The sequence below is a fragment of the Lissotriton helveticus genome, chromosome 12 (assembly GCF_964261635.1).
Source record: "Lissotriton helveticus chromosome 12, aLisHel1.1, whole genome shotgun sequence".
Taxonomy (NCBI): domain Eukaryota; kingdom Metazoa; phylum Chordata; class Amphibia; order Caudata; family Salamandridae; genus Lissotriton; species Lissotriton helveticus.
The window spans coordinates 892249642-892270660 of record NC_136073.1 but is presented as its reverse complement, the minus strand read 5'-3'; the positions used below and the strand labels follow the sequence as shown (position 1 = coordinate 892270660).

The window sequence follows — 21019 nt, the reverse complement described above, 5'->3', positions numbered from 1 at the left end:
GAAGGGCAAAAGATTATGAAGGCTCCTAACTCTTTGCCTGCCCAAATACCTAGGTTGGAGAAAAAGTACAAGGCTCCAACAGGCTCGCCTGTTTGTCTGCTCTCTCATCCCAAGCCAGACTCTGTGGTGACTCAGGCAGCACAACGTCGTGCGCGCAATCCTGCAGCGCCTGTCACTTCCCCTCCCGATAGAGAGGGTCGACGATTGGATGCAATCGGAAAGAAGTTTTCATCCATGGCATCAACCTCAGCCCGTGCTGCGAATGCTCTCGCAATTTTGGGTCGTTTCGACCGACAAATGTGGTCAGACATGTCCATCTTCCTTGCACAGCTTCCAGAGTCATCCAAAGCGGAAGCGCTCCAGGTCCTTCAGGATGGACAAAGAGCTTCGGAGGAGATTATAGACTGTGCTGTGGATATTGCGAATACTGCATTCCGTATCCTTGCCAGTGCTGCGGCGCTCCGACGCCAGGGATGGTTAAAATCTACATCTTTCAGGCAAGAGGTTCAGTCAAAGATAATTGACATGCCGTATGATGGCCAATCTTTGTTCGGTTCCCAAATCGATGCTTCTTTGGAAACCATAAAGAAGGATACCGACACGGCAAAATCGCTTGGATCCTTACAATTTAAGAAACAGCCCTTTCGTGCAGCACGGGGACGGGGCACCTCGTCCAATTTTTCCCGAGGAGGACAGTCACAGTACCGCCAGTACAATCAGGGAAACCAACGGTACTCAAATCAGCAGTCTTCTCGTCAACAACAATCCAGACCCTATAGAGGAAAGTCCAATTATAGAGGTACCAACAAACGGCAATGACTTGCCAGTTCAGCAGGATGTTGGAGGTCGAATCTCGCAGTTTTACTCTCAGTGGTCTCAAATAACATCGGACCAATGGGTGTTGGACATTGTGCGCAAGGGTCACGCCTTGGAATTCACAGAGTTTCCTCCTCCATTTCCACCTTCGGGTCCGCCACCTCCCCATCTGGAAGAACTGCAACATCAAGTTCTACTTTTATTAACAAAGGGTGCAGTCGAAGTGGTTCCTGTATCTCAGCGGGGGAAAGGCTTCTATTCGAGGTTCTTCCTCATTCTAAAGAAGACGGGGGAGTGGCGTCCCATTATGGATTTGAGGTATCTCAATCTATTCCTGAAACAACAGTCCTTCCGGATGTTAACGTTGTCAGAAGTCTTGCGGCTTCTCTGCAGCGGCGATTTTTTAACGACAATAGACCTGCAAGACGCCTATTTTCATGTACCAATTATTCCTCAGCATCGGAAGTACTTGAGGTTCAAAGTGGGACACAATCACTATCAGTTCAAAGTCCTACCTTTTGGCCTCAGATCAGCTCCTCGTGTGTTCACGAAGGTTCTGGCCCCGGTCATGGCTTATCTGCGTCTTCAAGGAGTCCAAATATTTCCTTACCTGGACGATTGTCTTTTAAAATCCCAATCCGCAAGCCAGCTGCATCACGACACACGTTTGTGCCTCACCCTATTCAATTCTCTAGGGTTGACCATCAATGTAAAGAAGTCACATTTCACACCTCTGCGAAACAGGACATTCCTCGGAGCTGTTATAGACACGGACGTGTCAAAAGCGTTCATCTCCGCCGAGCGGAGACAGAGGATAGTTCATTTGGTCTCCACCATCAGATCAAAAAAGTCAGTTTCAGTGCGAATGTTAAAATCATTTCTGGGAATGGCATCATCTTGTATCGCACTGATCCCGAATTGCAGGTTACGTACCCGCCCCATTCAGGAGGAATTGGACCTACAATGGCGACAGGTGTCGGGGTCGTTCAACGACCAAGTGACAGTCACATCTTGCATGAAGACCAGTCTGCTCTGGTGGGAGCAACGAACCAATCTGATCCAAGGGGCCTCCTTCCTTGCCCAGCCTCCAGATCTAACATTGACCACGGGATGCGTCCATGGACGGATGGGGAGCCCATCTCCTGGAACTTTCCATAAAAGGAAAATGAACAGCGACTCAGAAGACCTGGCATATCAACAGGCTAGAATTACTGGCAATCTTTCTAGCGCTAAAGGCTTTCTTACCAGTGGTGCACGGAGAATCGGTGCTGGTTCAAACAGACAACACCACCAGCATGCACTACATGAACAAACAGGGAGGCACAAAATCTCAGCCCCTGTCTCGTCTTGCCCAAAAGATTTGGGAATGGGCACTTCGTCATCACATTTGTTTGACAGCAGTCCATCTGCCGGGAGCGTCAAACATACTGGCAGATTCCCTAAGCAGGTCTGCGTCATCCACTCACGAATGGGAGTTACACCAGCCGACTCTGGACCTCGTGTTCCACCAATGGGGTCATCCCAAGATGGACCTCTTTGCAACTCCAGTGAATCGGAAGTGCCAGACTTTCGCCAGTTGGCATCCACATCCAGAATCCAGCGGCAATGCCCTACTCATGGATTGGACCGGCCTATTTGCCTATGCGTTTCCACCACTCCCATTGGTGCCAAGAACGTTGTGGAAGATGCGCAGACAACCCTGCCGCTTGATTTTAATCGCCCCACGTTGGCCCAGACAGGCGTGGTTTTCAGAACTCCTTCTAATGTCCCAATGCAAACCCATTCGTCTCCATCCACGTCCGGATCTTCTGACAATGGACAGCGGACAAGTTTGTCACCCAGACCCATCAACGCTTCAATTGTGGGCATGGAACCTGAATTCATTGAATTTGCCTCTTTAAATATACCTCAAGACTGTAGAGACATTCTAGCGTCGGCTAGAGCTCCATCAACCATCAAGACATATAGGTTAAAGTGGAAACGTTTCTGTCATTGGTGCGCAGCATCCAACGTACACCCTATCAGTTCCACTCCAGACCAACTGTTACCGTTCTTTTTAAGTCTTGCTCAGTCTGGTCTTTCACATGCCACATTGAGAGTCTTTTTGGCGGCTATCTCACGCTACCGTCATGATGGATCTACGTCTCTCTGTTCATCCAGAATCATCCGACAGTTCTTTAAAGGACTTTTCAGGAAGTTCCCTCCGTTAAGGCGCCCTCCTCCAGCGTGGCACCTCAACGTGGTGTTATCACAACTTATGAAACCTCCATTTGAGCCAATTCATCGCTCACACCTCAAGTTTCTGACCTGGAAAGTGGCTTTGCTTTTGGCTTTGACTTTGTCTCGTCGCGTAAGTGACTTGCACGCTTTCACAATCAAACCTCCATATTTACAGTTCAAACCAGATGGAGTATCACTTCGTACCAATCCTTCTTTTCTTCCAAAAGTACCTACTGACTTCCATTTGAACGAGCCAGTTTTCTTAAAGACTTTTTTCCCGGATCCTAAATCCCCTGCGGAACAGCGACTACATTCTTTAGACATCAAACGTTGTCTAAAATTCTACATTTCAAGAACAGCCCCTTTCCGTAAATCCAATCAGCTATTTATAGCATATGGACTACTGCGCAAAGGACACTCAGTGACTAAACAAACAATAACACGATGGCTCTCTTCAGCCATATCATTTTGCCATCAGCAGGCTGGCAGGCCTTTACCTACTCCAGTGAGGGCACATTCTACGAGAGCGATGGCGTCGTCCATCGCATTGTTTGCCGGAGTGCCTCTACACCAGATTTGTCGTGCAGCGACATGGTCCAGCAGGCACACCTTTACCAGACATTATTGTTTGGAAGCTGTCAACGAAGCGGATACCGCAGTGGGGCAAGCAGTGCTTCGTCATCTTTTCAAATAAGGTGAGCCTCTTTCCCTCCTCCATTCTTGAGATTGCCTTGCTTTTATGCTATATATTGTTCTTCTATGGTTTGGAAATATGGCAATCTCAGCTCTAGGAGGTTACTGCTATCTATTCTATTCAAGCATGTGAATCTATGAAAGACACCCCTAATACTGGAGAAGAACAATTGTTACTTACCTGTAAACAGGTGGTTCTCCAGTATTGGTGTCTTTCATAGATTCACATGCGACCCACCCATCCTCCCCTCAGAGGCTCTGTTCTCCTCATGCGCTATTATTACTAGTGCTACGAAAATCTGAGGGTTTGAGCTTCTGAGGAGAAGGTTCTAGAGGGTGCTTGAGCCTGATTGGCTGCAGTTTGGACTAACATAATGACACTGATATGTTGCAAATGAGTTTTTTTCTCTCTAATGCATTCCTATGTAGTAACCTTTGTAAAGGTTTTTCAGTACATATTTTATCTGTTTTATTACTTATATGATACTATATGTATATATATATATATATATATATTTATTAGCATTATTGCTATTTTATTTACCGTGGGACTCCCACTTCGACGACGGGGAATATTCAAGCATGTGAATCTATGAAAGACACCAATACTGGAGAACCACCTGTTTACAGGTAAGTAACAATTGTTCTTCTCGCTCTCTCTTCCTCTTTCTTTCTCTCCCTCGCTCTCTCTTTATCGTTCTTTCTCTTTTTCTCTCTCTCTCTCTCTCTCTCTCTCTCTCTCTCTCTCTCTCTCTCTCTCTCTCTCTCTCTCTCTCTCTCTCTCTCTCTCTCTCTCTCTCTCTCTCTTTCTTTCTCTATCTCTCTCTTTCTCTATCTATCTGTATATGTATCTATCTATATAATGGGACTAAGCTTTAAAAGGGCAGTACTCTTCCACAAGGCAGAGATGTTACACACGTATTTTATGCAGCATAATACATGTGTTGATCTTTGTAATATAATACATTTGCATTATTTGTTCTAGAAAGTACTATTTTAAAGGAATGTTATGAGGCAATTCTAGTATCCAAAATATTAAGCAGCCTAGTAGTGATCTCCGATTTTTTTTTCTGCAGAGAGCTACTGAAATGTAACTTGTACCTCGGTGTTTGCGTCTCTTAATTGACAGTAACAGCATTTGCACAGTGAGGCTTTGTAGTGCTCATGGCAGTAGGGGTGTGTGGGTACCTAACAGGATTCTATGTTTTGTCACTACCGGAGTCGTAGCGGTTGAGTGTGTTTTTGTCGTGTCTGTGTGTCAGATCATTCTAGTGATTGGGAGATGGTTCCTGCTGTTTTTGTGTAAACTTCATGTTTTTGTTTCTGTTCGAATTCCCTGGCTGGTCAATCTCTTCAGGCAACGGGGGCCACCAGCAGACATCACCAACAAACAATTATCTGCTGTTACTAGACTGGTGGAGCAAGCATCTGTAGGTCACTTTGCTGTGCTTGCCAGTCCTCTAAAGGGCACTCTAAAGGGCATTTGTGGTCTTCAGGATTAAACAAAGAGCAGTGGTAGGAAGGATGGCACCTACACAGGTCCCGGCTCAATCTTCAGCTGAACCTCCTGTCTGTGAACCTTGTGTACATGAGTTGGGTGTTTTTCCTCTGGCTGGAGATTGTACCATCTAGGGGATAAGTGAAGTGGACCATGGTAAGTGGTGCATCTTCATTCTTTAGCTCATCTACGGTAGGTGCCTTCCAAGGCTTCCTACTTTCCACTCCCTTCTAATCTCTTACTTACACCGACCCCTACCTTCCCCACACAAAGTATGAATTTAGCACGAGGGAATTATGTGTTTGAAACTGAAGCCCAGTGCCTTGATCCCTCCTCTTCGTTCTGTATCATTATTAGGTCACGCCTTAGCCAATGCGCTTGCGCATTGCTCCGGCGAGATTATAGTAAGGGGAAAAGAACGGACTACCAAGACGGCGGAATAGACACAGTTCATGTGATCTATGCGCGTGCACAAACCAGCCACGTCACACACCGCCATTTGTCTGTGCCTCGCATCATACTTCAAAGGCTGCCGCTCCCCCCGCATCAGACTTAAAAGGAATGCGCTCCCGCTCCCCCCCTCTCCCCCCCCCCCCCCCCCCAGCCACAGCACTGCCGAGTGCTTGTTTTGCTTGTGTGCTTGCATCTTCCTTCCTTGGCCCTGGGTGTTTTCCGTGTTCTCTCATTCAGTGCCTTCTCGAACACCACCACATCACTCATGGACACCACCACATCACTCATGGACACCACCACATCACTCATGGACACCACCACATCACTCAGGGACACCACCACATCACTCGGGGACACCACCACATCACTCGGGGACGCCACCACATCACTCGGGAACACCACCACATCACTCGGGAACACCACCACATCACTCAGGGACACCACCACATCACTCGGGGACACCACCACATCACTCGGGGACACCACCACATCACTCGGGGACACCACCACATCACTCGGGGACACCACCACATCACTCGGGGACACCACCACATCACTCGGGGACACCACCACATCACTCGGGGACACCACCACATCACTCGGGGACACCACCACATCACTCGGGGGCACCACCACATCACTCGGGGGCACCACCACATCACTCGGGGGCACCACCACATCACTCGGGGACACCACCACATCACTCGGGGACACCACCACATCACTCGGGGACACCACCACATCACTCGGGGACACCACCACATCACTCGGGAACACCACCACATCACTCGGGAACACCACCACATCAGTCTGGAACACCACCACATCACTCAGCCCAACCACATCATCACTCAGCACCACAACAGCACTCTCCTTGCTTGCTACCAATACGCATTGCCATAACCAATAGGACTCGCATTAGGAAAGTGTAAGCTATTGGCTTTGTGAATAGCAACGCTATTAATTTATATATTTTCAAAGCCAACACATATTAAAAAAATTGTCATTTACAATACCAATAGCTCACACTTTCCTAATGCGAGACCTATTGCATTGCAAATGCTTGTTACCAGAGCAAGGCAGTATCTGTGGCTTTCCAGGTGCATGTTCCCACCAATGTATGTAGTCTGCACTAAATTGATGTGCCTTCATTTTGTGTTCCTTTCTTGGCTCTAGTTGTCCGATTATATAACATTGTCCTTTATCAAAACTGGTTAGTCAGTAGTTTCAGTGCAGCGCAGGGTTTTTAATGCAGAGGCCAGATTTCTAAAATTTGAGTCGCGATATCTTGCCAAACCATGAATTCCTTATATTTAATACAAAGGAGGCTTTAAACGTAGACTAGGGGACCTCCTATGACACGTTCTGATCCTGCTCCCTGCAGTCATGCAGTACAATGGGGAAATGATCAAAGTGGTGAATCCCAACCAGGAGGTCGAAGCAAAATCCAGGTAGTCATTCTGTCTAAATACTATTGGAAAAATAACGGCCATGTTGCACTGTTCGGGAGCTGGTGAAAGTTTGACACCTTTTATGTCCCTGAAGATGTCTCAACAAGTAGTCATTGTCCTGTAATGCTTATGTTTAATCTGCGATCTAAGTCATTGTGGGTGTAAGTGGTCCATTTAACCTTGCATGCACAGTTTTGTTGGATTGCTTGTCACACTATATAAGGTCTTCCCTAATTGTTGTGCTTTCTGAAGTTGCTCCATTCCCTTCCCTCAACTCCCTAGGCTTGATCTAGGACGTTGGTCTGATTATCTGAAATGTACGGTATGCTAAGTATTTGCCTCTGCTGCATTTTTTTCTTTAGTCTGACATGTGTGAACCAGAATTAGGAATTAAAACATATATTTGCTGGAAACATTTACAATTGACTTTGTTCTCAAGCGGTGACTAAAACAATCTAATCTACTCTGCCTCACAGGTATGTACCGCCAGATCAGGTAAAGACTGCCCCTGTCAGGAGTTCCTCCAATATTAGTAACCAAAGCATGCCGGCTGAAGTGAAGCCCCTTCGGACTTTACTAGGTGACTCTGTGCCTGCACTAACTGTCGGAGGACCTATTCAGAATCAGGTAATGAGGCTGGCATTGGTATGGAATTCCGTCTTATAAATAATGTATTTCATATTTGCATGATTTGATATTGATTCTCGGAATACTTTGCGAAATGTTAAAGTTGAGTCTTGACTGGTTGCATATTTGCAGTTGTACTACTACTCTTTGCATTTGAGTTTGTGGATGGCCTTACTATTGTGGCATGTGGGCATTGTAACGCTGTTAAACATCAATAGTCAATATATAGACTCCTTTATTGATTGTGTGCCAACACCCTTTTCTTCCTGGACCAGTCTCGGGAATAGGGGGCAGGTTGGGAGGGGTTGATGAGAGAGAAACTTGTGGTCTGTCCCTACCTTAGTGAGGAGAAAGATAATACAGCAGTTCTTGAGGCCTGTTTGCATATCTACACACAAGTACGAATTATGCTCTTGCAACCTCTGTCATTTTGATAACCGTACTATCAAGTGGTTTGTCGCAGCCTGCTCTCCAGCGAATCATACCTGAAGGCAAACATTCAGACTTAATCCCAGGTTCACAGAGGAAGTATGGATGTGCAGGGCCCTCCACAACAGAACCTTGCTGTTGAGAAAGTGGGAGTTTAAAGCCACCAATCTTTCAGTCTTCGTGGCAGCCAGTAAGATTAAAGGAACCAAATGGTTCTGGCCTACAGTCAACCGCATTAGGAATGACAATGTTAGCAATACTCCCCTTAGGTCACCTATTTCTGCAGACCTTTAAGTATCCCATTTTTCCAAGGTTTACTATGGTCCCTGCAGTAGCATCAATCCTGTTAAAGCCCAGTGCGTAGGAGATTCTTCCATTGCCAACCTCACATTTGATCTGGAAGAAGGTACCATCACTTTTACCAACAAAACTCAGTGCCCCATTGGGTGTCCCCATCGACCTACCCAAGTGCAACTATGACTTTTGAGCTCCAAGTGCTTAGAAATGTCTACAATCGGTTGAAAGTTACCTGTGCCTCCTCTATAATCGTACCAATTTTTTAAAAAGGAGAGTGCACTGATCCTCGCTGCTAGCGACCTATATCACTCATTGACTCCTATACCACAATCTTGGGGAGTGTGATCTATTCTCAGATTAGATCTTGGGTGAATGCTAATAAGATCTTAAGCCTTCTGCAAATATGGCTTCAGGGAGGATTTGGGTACTGCAGAGTAGTATCCAAACCTACTACTGATTATAAGAAAATATGTGACTGCCAGTGCCTGCCCATTGTATCTTGACGTTATGGACCTGCCCAGCGCATTGGATTGCATGAACATGTCTAAGCTATTGCCTGAGCTGCTTGACCTGGGCCTCAATGCCACTTTAGTTAATTTTCTGCACTTTTTAAATCTCCCTTAGTTGCTAGAGTTAGATATGGTAACAACTGGAGTGCACTGAGCCCTTTGGTCTCTACAGAGGGGTATGGCAGGGGTGAATCCTAGCAGCCATTCTATTCAATCTCTACATCAACAATCAGAATGACCACTTGAAAGAGAGGTGGGCAGGATGTACCATGGATTGGCAAGCAGCAGGGGCCTGCGTTACTTTATGCCAACAGTGCTGTCCTAGTAGCCGACATACCCAGAAGCCTTTCACACCTAATATTGTTGTCCTTTTCTTTTATGACGTCTTTGGACATCAGCATTAGCTATTCTAAGTCCCATGTGATGATGTGTGGCGCTAAGAGTGGTATCATGTGACCTATCCACATTAACCCCAACACATTGTTAGCAGTATATAGATTTGCATATTTGGGAATTTGCTTTGACAGTAAGGGCTCTTGGTCCATCAATCTAGCTAGGTGCCTCAGGTTTATGACGTCTGTGGGTGCTCTTTGTAACCTAGTTCTCAAGATTCTGGCTACTTAACGGCATAGGCGTTTGGAGATCTGCACCTGTTCCTAGCCTGCAAATTGAAGAGAAGCGCTTCTGCCGTAGATTGTTGTTGCAGCCCCATAGTTGCCCACACTTTGCATACCACGAGGAATTGGACCTCACATACATTATGATTACATTAAACTTGCTCCACTGCTTTTATGGGTCATGGTTTGGAACAACCACAACACATTGTTTAATCAGCAAGTAATTATGGACTTACTTAAATGCGACCAAGGGATGAATATTCCATTGCTGTCTTACATTAAAGCATGCTTTGTCTTTGGGTAGACCTTCCCTGTTCGCTAACCCTTTCAGCAGGAGCAAGTCTGATCAGAGCTGGCTGAAACATGCTTTTTATGTGGACAGGCAGTTGAATAGGGATGTAGCCAAACTCGAGAAGCCTATCAACAGATCGCTCATTACATTACAAAGTAGCTCTGGTATTGAGCCCTACCTGCAGCTTACAGTCAATCATTTGGACAGGGCTCTGTTTAGGTTCATTAAAGGCATAATCTGTAGTTTGCTTTGCTTCCCCCTGGGGCAGAATGGGGCATTTGTTTCCCTGTTTGCCAATGCGCTGATGTTTCTGCCCAGTCGTTACTTCATTTTATCTTTTCTTTGGTAGATATTATAGATTTAGCTGTTTTTTTTATTACCTGCTTGAAACATTCTTATGCTAGTTAGGTACATGATTCAACCATCTGGGTTGATTGATCCTCTTGCTGTTTGTGCTGGAGGTATTCTATCTCTGACTTTTGGGTTGGCGTGTCACTTGCTTGTGCCTACTCTTAGTTTGTAAACATGTAGTTGGTCCTGTGGACTGGGCCTAGCTTCTAAAGCATGATCGCAGACAAACCATGTTCTTTGCTTCTGGTAATCAGGCCATAAGCACTTTTGCCCTTGTTTTGTTTCTTTGTCATGTAGTCTGTCTGCCTCAGAATGCTCCTCTGCCGCATAAGAAAAACTTGTTTTTTTCCCGCCAACGGGTTTGGATGTAGTATCTCGCGGTCCAGAGCGAGACTCCTTTGGGGTCCCTTCAGTCTGTTTCTATCTTATTCGACGGTATTGTTTCGATCAGTCTACTATTGCGTCTCATACACCCTCTCCGTAGAGAGTCTTCAGCTCGCATCCTATGCCCACGGGCCACGGCCTGCCGGGCAAAACTTCCATTTCCAATGTTCTCTGAGAATGACTTGCTGAAGGAACGCATTCCGGTCCGTTTCTGTCCAAACTGTCACTTCAAATACCCTCACACCGACCAACATCCAGTTTGCAACTTATGTCTCTCGCCCGGTCGTAAAAAGGACAGCTCTGAGACCTGCAAGTCTTTTTGGTCTGAAAAAGAATCTTCAGGATCGAGGTGCTAACCGAAAGGAAATGCAGCACAGGCAAGCGGACGATGTCCTGAACATCTTCGATCGACAAGAGGAGGAGGAAGAAACTTCCGCAGCACAGGAGTAATCGGGTTCCATCCACAATTCCAATTCAGAGTCTCAATTCAATGGTGACTCAACTGTTCTTCAGCCAGCACAGAAGCAAAGGTCAGTGAGTACTTCTACCCCTGATTCCAAGTCCAAACCATCGGCTTCCACCGAAAACCTGCTCATGGGCTGCGATGGCAAACAAGCAATGGTGCCCACCGAAAACATGAATCGGCTCAGCTCTGAATGATCGGCCTATAGCCGGGGCCTCTAACTCCTTCCCATTTGAGGCCACAATACCTTGGCCTTCGGTCTCCGCACCGCAACAGAGATTTCCTATTTCGGAACCAAATGTTCCTCCACCGAAAACAAAGCTTACACAAACAAAATGCTTCGTTTTTGGTCCAAAATCGCCAATCCTCGAGCAGTTTCATCAAAAGCTCGATCCTAAACAAAAAAACCTGCAAATTCAGCCTACAACTAAACAAATTATGATACAACCACGAAAACAAAACACTTTTAAAAAGCAGTTAAGTTTTGAGGAGGCTTTGGATGGTCCTGTTCAACCTGTAAAGAAGAAAATAAAGGATGCTGCAATGAGTCCATTGCACATTCCCATTTTAACTTCACCTATATCATGAACGCCATTTCCACCACCTACTCCACCACCTCACACACCACATTTGTCTGAGGCAGGTAACATAGCCCCTCAATCAATAGTCAAAGAAGATCAGGACATCCCAGATGAGACACTACCAGGGATGCCTTGATGATGATTTTGATGATATTGAGCCTCACGGTGACACTGACTGACCCTGACTTATATCCCACTCACCCATCACCACTGGATGCCTCTGCTTATCAGGACCTAATAGCACGTGCAGACACATTCCATCAGGTTCATCTATACAATAGAGGAGGGGTTTCTGTCTGAGACTTTGCCTAATGGCCAGAGAGAGGCACAATATTTACCATTACTCAAAGGTATGACATGTCATTCAGATGTCATTTTTAAAGACCCAGTCAAATCGAGAATAAATTCACCACGCATTAACAAGAAGTGCAAAGCAGCACCATCCGACCCCATTTTTAATAGAGGTCAACTAACCCTGGACCATCTAGTAGTGTCTAACGCAAGAAAAAGGGCTAACTCCCAAATAATTTGAGATGCGCCACTTCCTGAGAAAGAGTTGAAGCTAATCGATGCCTCTGTTAAATGAGTTCCTGCACAAGCTGCTAATTATTGCTGTATATGCAATAGCCAGGCTCTATTAGCAAGGTATGACAGGTTACACTGGGACAAATTGGAGGGGCTTCTCCAACACCTCCCATAAGAACATAGAAAAAGAGGTCAAGAAATAGTTTAAAAAAAAAGGAAACTTATAACCAGCAATTCTATTAATTGCGCACTGGATGCAGTCGACACCGCTGCTAGGGGTATAAACATCAGTGTCCTAATACATAGGCATGCATGGTTAAGAGTGTCCGGATTTAAGCCTGAGGTGCAGCAAACCATACTTAATCCCCCTTTCGATAAAGACCTTCTATTCTGGCCTCAAGTGGATACAGCCCTTGAAAAGATGGACACTGAGGTAGCAAAATCAATGGGAGCTCTACAGACTAGCACATACCATGCTATGGCCCAATAACAAACCAGATGCAAAATCAGATACCATAGACACCACTGGGTCACCATACAGAAATCAAGGACAAACCTCTACATCAAGAACCTTCTACAGAGGTTCTCATAGACGAAACAATTCTGGAGGAAGAAGAAACAATACCCGTCCCTAAAATGCCAATAACAAGCAATGGTTTCTTTACCATTTCCCCCAGACCACTTAACACCTGTCGGGGCCATATTCACGATTTCTCAACAATTGGAAATTAATCACAACAGACCAACGGGTGTTGGATTTTATCCAACATGGTTATTGTCTGGACTCATAACTCCTCTATGTATTCCACCTCGCAAACGCAAACACAAACTATCCACCCTACATCAAATCCTCCTGCAACAAGAAATAACCGCTCCGTTACAAAAAGGAGCAATAGAACCAGTTCAACGACAATTTCAGGGAACCGGAAAATGTACGCTATACTTCCTTATCCCCAAAAAAGATGGATCCCTGCGGCCCATTCTTGATCTCAGACCATTAAATCTTTATATCATATCAAAGCACTTCCATATGATCCCTCTCCAAGAGATCATTCTCACCTGCAACACAAAGTTGTCCTATTTCGAACATACAATAGGACAACTATAAATCCTTTACAAAAACAGGGGTGGGGATAGACTCCAATTATCTCACTTGGCACAGAAAATATAGAGGGTAGCAATACACCACAACATTCATCTCCTAGCAGGACATGCCCCAGGGACATTGTGGACTTTCTAAGCTGAATGCAACAAGAAGTCCATGAATCGGAGAGTCGCCCCAAGGTTCTTCAACCATACTTTCACATGTGGGGGGTTCCAGAAATAGACCGGTTTCTACAAAAGAAAACGTAAGATGCCCACACTTCGCAAGAAGGTATCTCCACCATCAATTCCAAGGTAATGCCCTATGGATGAACTGGTCAGGGATATTTCCATACGCTTTCCACCTCTCCCACTACTTCCATTAGTGGTCATAAACTCGGACAACATTGCCCTACTGCAAGATGCACCCAAGTGAAACTACATTCAAAACGGACTATAATGATTTTGATGAACTCGTGCAACTATCGCTTCTCAATCGGAATCGCATCAGGAGTGCTGCTTTTAGCCGTTTATTCTTTCCAACACTTGGAGTCCTATACTATGGGATCTATTAGTTGACAATGTTTACCTTTTTTTTACCATAATGGGCAACTGCATTAATATTAATTGTTGTTGAAGCACAGTGATTCACATCCACAGGGTGGGCGGGGTATAGTTGTATCGCTTTTAATAATTTATGTCAAAGGCAATTGTTTGTTGAAACCTCAAAACATTGTGCTGAGGGGTATTGTGGGTCTTGTAGTTTTCAGGGCTCACTAGATTCACACAGAATGATTGTGATAGGCGCAGTTTGCAGCTGGAGGGAGGGGTTAAACCTTGAGTATCAATTTAAAGGCAGTCTGTTAGCACGGGGAAAAGGAACCATCTGGATGAGATTTACTTGATTACAAGACGCGAAGGTACGAGTGCATGCAGTATGAAGCCGGGGTGTTTAGACCGGGGTTACGGTTCAGAGAAATCCGTTGGTGGGAAGATGGGAGACATTTTGAAGGTCGGACACAGTGGAGGAGGGTTTACAGCTGTACATTAAAGTTAGGAGGTTTAAATGTTGGGCCTTTGAAGCGAGATAGTGACAGCGCATTGCGCGTAGCGGGAAAGTGCTTCTTAAAGTTGATGCAGAGTCGCTAGTAATGTAGATTATATAACATCAGCAGGTATGTTGAACTGAGCGGTTTGAGGCCACTTATTAATTATGATGTTTTTTTTTCGATTTTAGTGAACCCCTGAGGAAGGGCTCATGATTAGAGCCCAAAATGCATTGGGTAACAGCTATTTCGCTAATGAAGTTGGTTTATGTTTATTCTAAACGTGTCCAGAAAAAGGCTCGGATGGGCATATCTGGCCATGAGAAGTTGTAAAAATAAACATGCTGCACGAGTGATTTAAAGCACAAAATAAAAAAGACTACAATAAAACTTTGGACTACCAGGAACTATTTTGTTGAAACCGAGTAATTATTGATATTATTTCATGATCACTGCTCATAACGCTATGCACTGGACCTGGAGGGAATCCCCCCTCCATCTTCACTGAAATAAACTCAGACAAACATCTTTCACCATGATACTAATAGCTCCAAAATGGTCTCGCCAACCGTGGTTTTCAATGCTCCTGGAACTGTCTCTAGTCCCACGCGAAAAGCTTCACCTCAACCCGGACCTTTGCACACAGAACCACGGATCACTAAGACATCCCAAAGAATGTAATCTTGTAATTTGGCTCCTGAAGTCTTAGAATTCAAATACTTAAATGTACCTCAAGAATGTATGAACATTCTTAAAGAGACTCATAAACCTACCACAAGACAATGTTATGCAGCAAAATGTAAACATCTGCCACAAACAAGATATCAACCCTCTTAATGCAAAGAAACAAACCATTCTTTTTTGCCTTTTGCATTTAAATACTGCAGGTTTGGAATACACTTCTATACGATTACATCTTGCAGCTATTGCAGCATATCTATAAATAGACAGCACATATCAGTGTTTAAAATTACAGTTATCAAAGCCTCTATGGAGGGAATTAAAAGGATAATTCCCCCTAGACTTGCGCCTGCTCGGAACCTAAACGTTATCCTAACGACTAATGGGTCCTCCTTTTGAACCTCTACACTCTTGTCAATTGACATACCTTTCATATAAACTTTCCTTTTTAATCGCCATTACTTCTCTTAGAAGGGTCATTGAAATTCATGTGTTAACTCTTGTGGAGGCTTTCTTTCAAATACATCGTGACAAAGTAGTCCTTAGAACTAACCCAACATTCTTACCAAAAGTGGTTTGAAATGTTCATATTAATCAATACATTGTCTTACCTGTTTTGGTCCCGCAACCAGACACAGTTGCAGGAAGGGCATTACACACTTTAGATGTCAAAAGGGCACTAATGTACTACATGGACAGGACTAAATCATTCAGAAAAACAAAACAATTGTTTGTTGCCTTTGCACCTCCTCATATGGGAAAGGCAATTTCTAAATCTGGCATTTCAAGATGGATAGTTAAATGCATCCAGGCATGCTATGCAAAAGCTAAACGACTTTTACCTGTTCCCCCAAAAGCTTACTCTACTAGAAAAATTGGAGCTTTCATGGCTTTTTAGGTCTCGTGACCTACAATGCGCGCAAGCGCATTAAGGGAGCGAGAATTCAAGTGCTCAAAATTCTCGTGAAACCACGGGCTTTTTGCTTCGGTTTTCATTAAGTTCACGTGGCCACATGCACGCGCTTTTGGGCCATAAACTTGCATTTCTCCTCCCCCTCCCCAGCCAGCTTCCCCCAGGCCGTAGCAGCACTCCTCCCACACCAGCACCTCCCCTCTCTCTCCCCACAAACACAGCCTTTACTTTCATTTCTCCTCCCCCTCCCCAGCCAGCTTCCCCCAGGCCGTAGCAGCACTCCTCCCACACCAGCACCTCCCCTCTCTCTCCCCCCAAACACAGCCTTTACTTTCATTTCTCCTCCCCCTCCCCAGCCAGCTTCCCCCAGGCCGTAGCAGCACTCCTCCCACACCAGCACCTCCCCTCTCTCTCCCCGCAAACACAGCCTTTACTTTCATTTCTCCTCCCCCTCCCCTGCCAGCTTCCCCCAGGCCGTAGCAGCACTCCTCCCACACCAGCACCTCCCCTCTCTCTCCCCGCAAACACAGCCTTTACTTCTCCTCCCCTAACTTTGCCGTCGGAACTTAGTTTCTTGTACTGTGATGTTTCCCATTGCTCCTCTACCATCGTGTGGATCTCTGCCCACCCACAATCCCCTTTTTTTACACTAGAGCCTCGCCCTTCTCTTGTGAGACAGTTAAATGATTCAGCCTTGGGAGTCCGTGGTTTGGGAGGGAGAGGCTTGCCCCTGCAGAGCCTCAAAGTGCAGATTGGGCCCAGCCCGTTGGAGAACCGGGCAGGCGCCAACCTTGTAAAATATTCATGCCCGGCGTCCGTAATGACAGCTTCGTTAGTGATAATAATACGAGCCGAGGCTCCGTTAACCCGCGGTGCGCAGCCAATTATTTTAGGTAAAGTTGTTGCCTCGACGCATCGCCAGTTCACTTTAACTCGCGATTATACTTTATAGTTCCCTTTCAGGCTAATGGTGTATTATTTTGCACCTGTAACACTGTAAATGCCTTAGAGCTTGCCGTTGTAACTACAGCGCTTTATTTCCTGTCCTTCTGGGAGCTGGTAATTGAGCTGACAGTCAGCCCCGTCTCCTCACCCACCCCCGCTGCGTCACTAGGTCGAGGCTTTAACTAAACAAAAAAAAACACAGCTTAAATCCCCCGCTGGCCAAAAGAGCACACCAACCTCTTCATCTCCATTCAGACAATTAGCTTCTGAATTGAGGGTGGGTCTTAAACAAACACACACTTAGCCCCCAAGAATGCGGATTGTTCTCTCGCATTCATGGACTCTCGGAGAGGGCCTTGCCCAGTAAACCTTTTTTTTAGGGTTTACCAAATGTCAACAGCCATTTGGTCTTTTATGTTGCAGCAGCTGCATTCATGCCCAGCACATGGCTTTAAAAGAGCAGAGGCCATTTGCTGTGTCGAGCTGCCTGAGCAGCACTCGTCTGCGGATCGGCGTCGTGTGAGGCATTCGGCAGCCACCAATGTTAAGTGAACACACAACTCCAGGACGTTACGTGTAACCTACTATCGACTCTAGACGATCGTGTGCGTACAGGGACCTACCTACCTGTGTCGGGATTCTATTTTTAAATCTGAATTTAGCCATGACAATAGTATTTTACTAAAATTAGCGATTTTGGCTCTCTTAGCCAACACTCTTCATTCAGTGGTTTGTTGTGCTATTCACGTTTTTTCTTCCGCCCACCACAGCGTACAGCAAGGGGCAAAGGGTGAGCTCACTTCAGCCAGTGGCAAACTTAACTGTGAGTGAAGACATTATGCTCTTTCAGAAGAAACACATCTGTGCACAGTTAATTCCCTTCAGTGCCTGGGCGTTGCCAATAGGTCTCGCAGTAGGAAAGTTGGAGCTATTGGTTTTGTAAATGACAAAGCCCTTTATGTTTTTTAAATGAAAACAAAAATAAAAGGCATTGTTATTTGCAATTGTAATAGCTCCAACTTTCCTACTGCGAGACCTATTGGCAACGCCAGTGCTTGTTTTAGGGATCATTCCTTTTGTTGATATTTGTAAAGCAGCAACATGGTTTACTCCAATCACTTTCACAAAACATTATTGAGTGGATGTATTTACATGCCAACAAGCCATTGTTGGTCAGGCAGTACTTAAAACTCTTTTTTTAAACAACTGCAACCCCCACAAGTTAACCCATGCCTACAGAGAAAAGGACTGCTTTACAGTGTGTGCAAAGCATGTTTATCTACAGCACACATGGCTCAAACGCATTGTTACTTACCCTGTAAGCATCTGTTCTTGGCTTGTAGTGCTGTAGATTCACATGTGCCAACCCTCCTCCCCAATAAATCTCGTGTAGGTTGCCGTTCATACACCTTTATTTCATACTAATGCATTGACCTCTCATTGCTTACATGTACAGCATTCTTACATTCTCACCTACCCACGGCAAAACAATCTGAAGATGGCATCGATGACCATGCGCAGTATTACCAAGAGGAGTCATCACACAGCCTCATGTGGCTTTCCGAAAACCTCTTGGAACAACAACAACTTGTAATCATCTGAGCTCAACACTAGATGGCAGACGTATGCATGAATCTACAGCAATACATGCCAAGAACAGATGCTTACAGGGTAAATAACATAATCCTCCTTCACTGTCAGCATTCATACATGACGTTAATATCGAGTTATTTGCATTAAAGGCTTAACCTGTTAGTGTGGGCATTGTGCTCACATGGATGCTGGTGGCACAACACAGTTTCAGTAGACATCCTGACTTTTTGGACTATCTGAAGCACTCCACGCGTAGAAACTGATTTGTCAGTATTTGAGGACATGTTCAAGGTTGAGCAGCTGCCTGCAAATGTGTCGTTTATTTGCTGTGGTTTTATACTTGTTCACACCTGAACTTTCTTCCTTGCAGCTTTGTTTTCTCCACCCCCTTGGGATTAGGAGTCCCCATTGGTTCCCTTCTTTGATTATTTGTTTGACTTAGAGCCTCTTGATTCCTCAGACTGTGACCTGCAGTCATTTGGCATGCTGGGGTTTCCACCTGCTATCCTGGCCTGACCGCTCATTACAGGTGTGAGGTAAAGGTCTGTCCGTGGCATAGGTCTTCTGCCTCACTGTTGTCCTCTCCTCTAAACTATGGTGTGCCACTGTCCTCATGGCTGGTCCCTGACACAATCTACTGATTGAGACAAATCCACCAGAAAGGCAGACGCACTCCTGTCTCTCTTTCGTCCCTGTCCCTCTGCATATTGTGCCACAGATAACTCTGTGTAGGGATTTAGGGACAGCGTATTTTTCTTTTTGTATGGCCAAAACGCAACTTGCCATGCACCCACCCAACCGCACCATTCTTTGCAAATGAAGTACAGAGGATCACTTTCAGGGCCTAAATGTGGATTAGATTGATCGAGGGCCAGTGTTCTCAGGAGTCCACCAAACAGTGATCTGAATATTTTGCGTAGGGATTCCTATAGAGAAATCTCATTGAAATCTCAAATGGCGGGCTGAAAATCCACAAAAAGTATAAAGCATGCAAGGCTCATATTTATTTAGTGCCTTTCTCTGGGTTGACAATTTTTGGTCCATCCACTTTTAGGAAAAATCCCCAAAAATGTAGCTGTCCATGTTATGACAATATATGGAAAAAGCAACAAAAAAAGGTTAAGAAGCCCTATAATTGCCAGAATGTTTAGAATGTTGTCAAATGGAATCTGTTTGGCTGTAAGATTTAAGAACGTTATGTAGGGAAACATTTCAAGTTGATGCTTCAGCAATGGGTATTGATATCTTTTTAGAAGGGACCATTTCGTATTTTATTATTACATTTTTTTGTGACTATTGATTATTTTCCTTTTTTCAATGGCATGTTAATATTCGGAGCTTATGGACAATTGATTCACAACACCTCGGTTAATGGGCTCGTTTCTAGTATGTGTGGCAGTGAATACTCCTGCTGTGCGCTCCTGCCATCTAGTGTTGGGCTCGGAGGTTTGCACGTTGTTTTTCTTCTAAGAAGTGTTTCGAGGTTCATTTAGGACTCTTTCTCAGTAATAGTCGCCTGCTCCGTCTTCAGGTCGTTTGTCTCCGCGGGTGGGCTTGGACGTGCGTCGTAGCTCGCTGTCGGCCCCCCTTCTCGAGACCCGCTCGTCCCAGAGACGCTGCCGCTGTCGATCACCCTCACCCTCGACACGGCATGCACCTCGGCAACCAGCAGCCAGTGCTTTCAATGGGAGAAATAAGTGCAGCTACTCATTAAAATAGAGGTGTGGCAAGTGGGCGGGGCTAAGGGCAACATTTGATCATACAGAATTACTTCTGTACCAGTTGCAGCACATATTAAAACAGTGTGTTTCTGTAAAAAAAAAAACCGGATTAACTCCTTACACAAGATAAGTCATGATGGCACTTTCCCCCAATGGTCGCTCGCACCTGATTCACAGCGCAGGGTCTATCTAGGGACCCTGTCCTGTTAACACAGCGTGACCCAAGCCCTCTCAAACCCCTGCAGTTTGGCCCATTCAAATGGGCGCTGCTGGCATCTTCGCCAGCAAATCTTCAAAAGGCGGCTTCAGCCGAGCTAATTACCAGCTCCTCGGAAGCAGAGCGGCCTCGGCCCTGCACTGGAGGAGAAACCTACCCTGAGCCTGCCGCGCTGTCGATCACGGTACCGGTGCTCTCCCTGGCTCCAGAGAAGTGCCTGTACTCAGTACCGGCCCATTTAAAGCACTGCCAGTAGCCGAAGAATTGACTCGACGAGCCCCCGGCTCCTTCCATCGGAAACTGTGAATGGTTTGGAACATTCCCCGTTCCGAAAGGTGCCCATAGTCCATTGCTAAGAACCCACACAATGATTAAGACCTAATCTTAAATGTTCGTCTCTCGGGAACACTGACCGGTTGTGTACACGATGTCCACAGTTCAAATCCAAGTAGAGTTTGGGATACTTGCCCAGCACGCCTGCCCGTAGTTGAGCTGGAGGTGCTGGAGTGAGAGGAGACGGCGCCAATGAGAATGGGAGTAGGAGGGAGGCAGCTCGAAGGGTTGTCCCACTGTGTCGCATCCGGAGACTCCCAACACTGGAGCCGAGCCAGCAA

At 45.6% G+C, this 21019-nt stretch overlaps 1 protein-coding gene across 1 annotated transcript in view; it reads left to right on the top strand.

The window, feature by feature from the left end:
* AGFG2 (ArfGAP with FG repeats 2) overlaps positions 1-21019 on the top strand; it is a 564405-nt gene that overhangs the window by 305850 nt on the left and 237536 nt on the right. The window contains exon 4 of the mRNA XM_078670884.1: positions 7608-7758. Within this exon, the coding sequence (XP_078527010.1) occupies positions 7608-7758 (151 nt within the window). The remainder of the gene's footprint in view (positions 1-7607; positions 7759-21019) is intronic.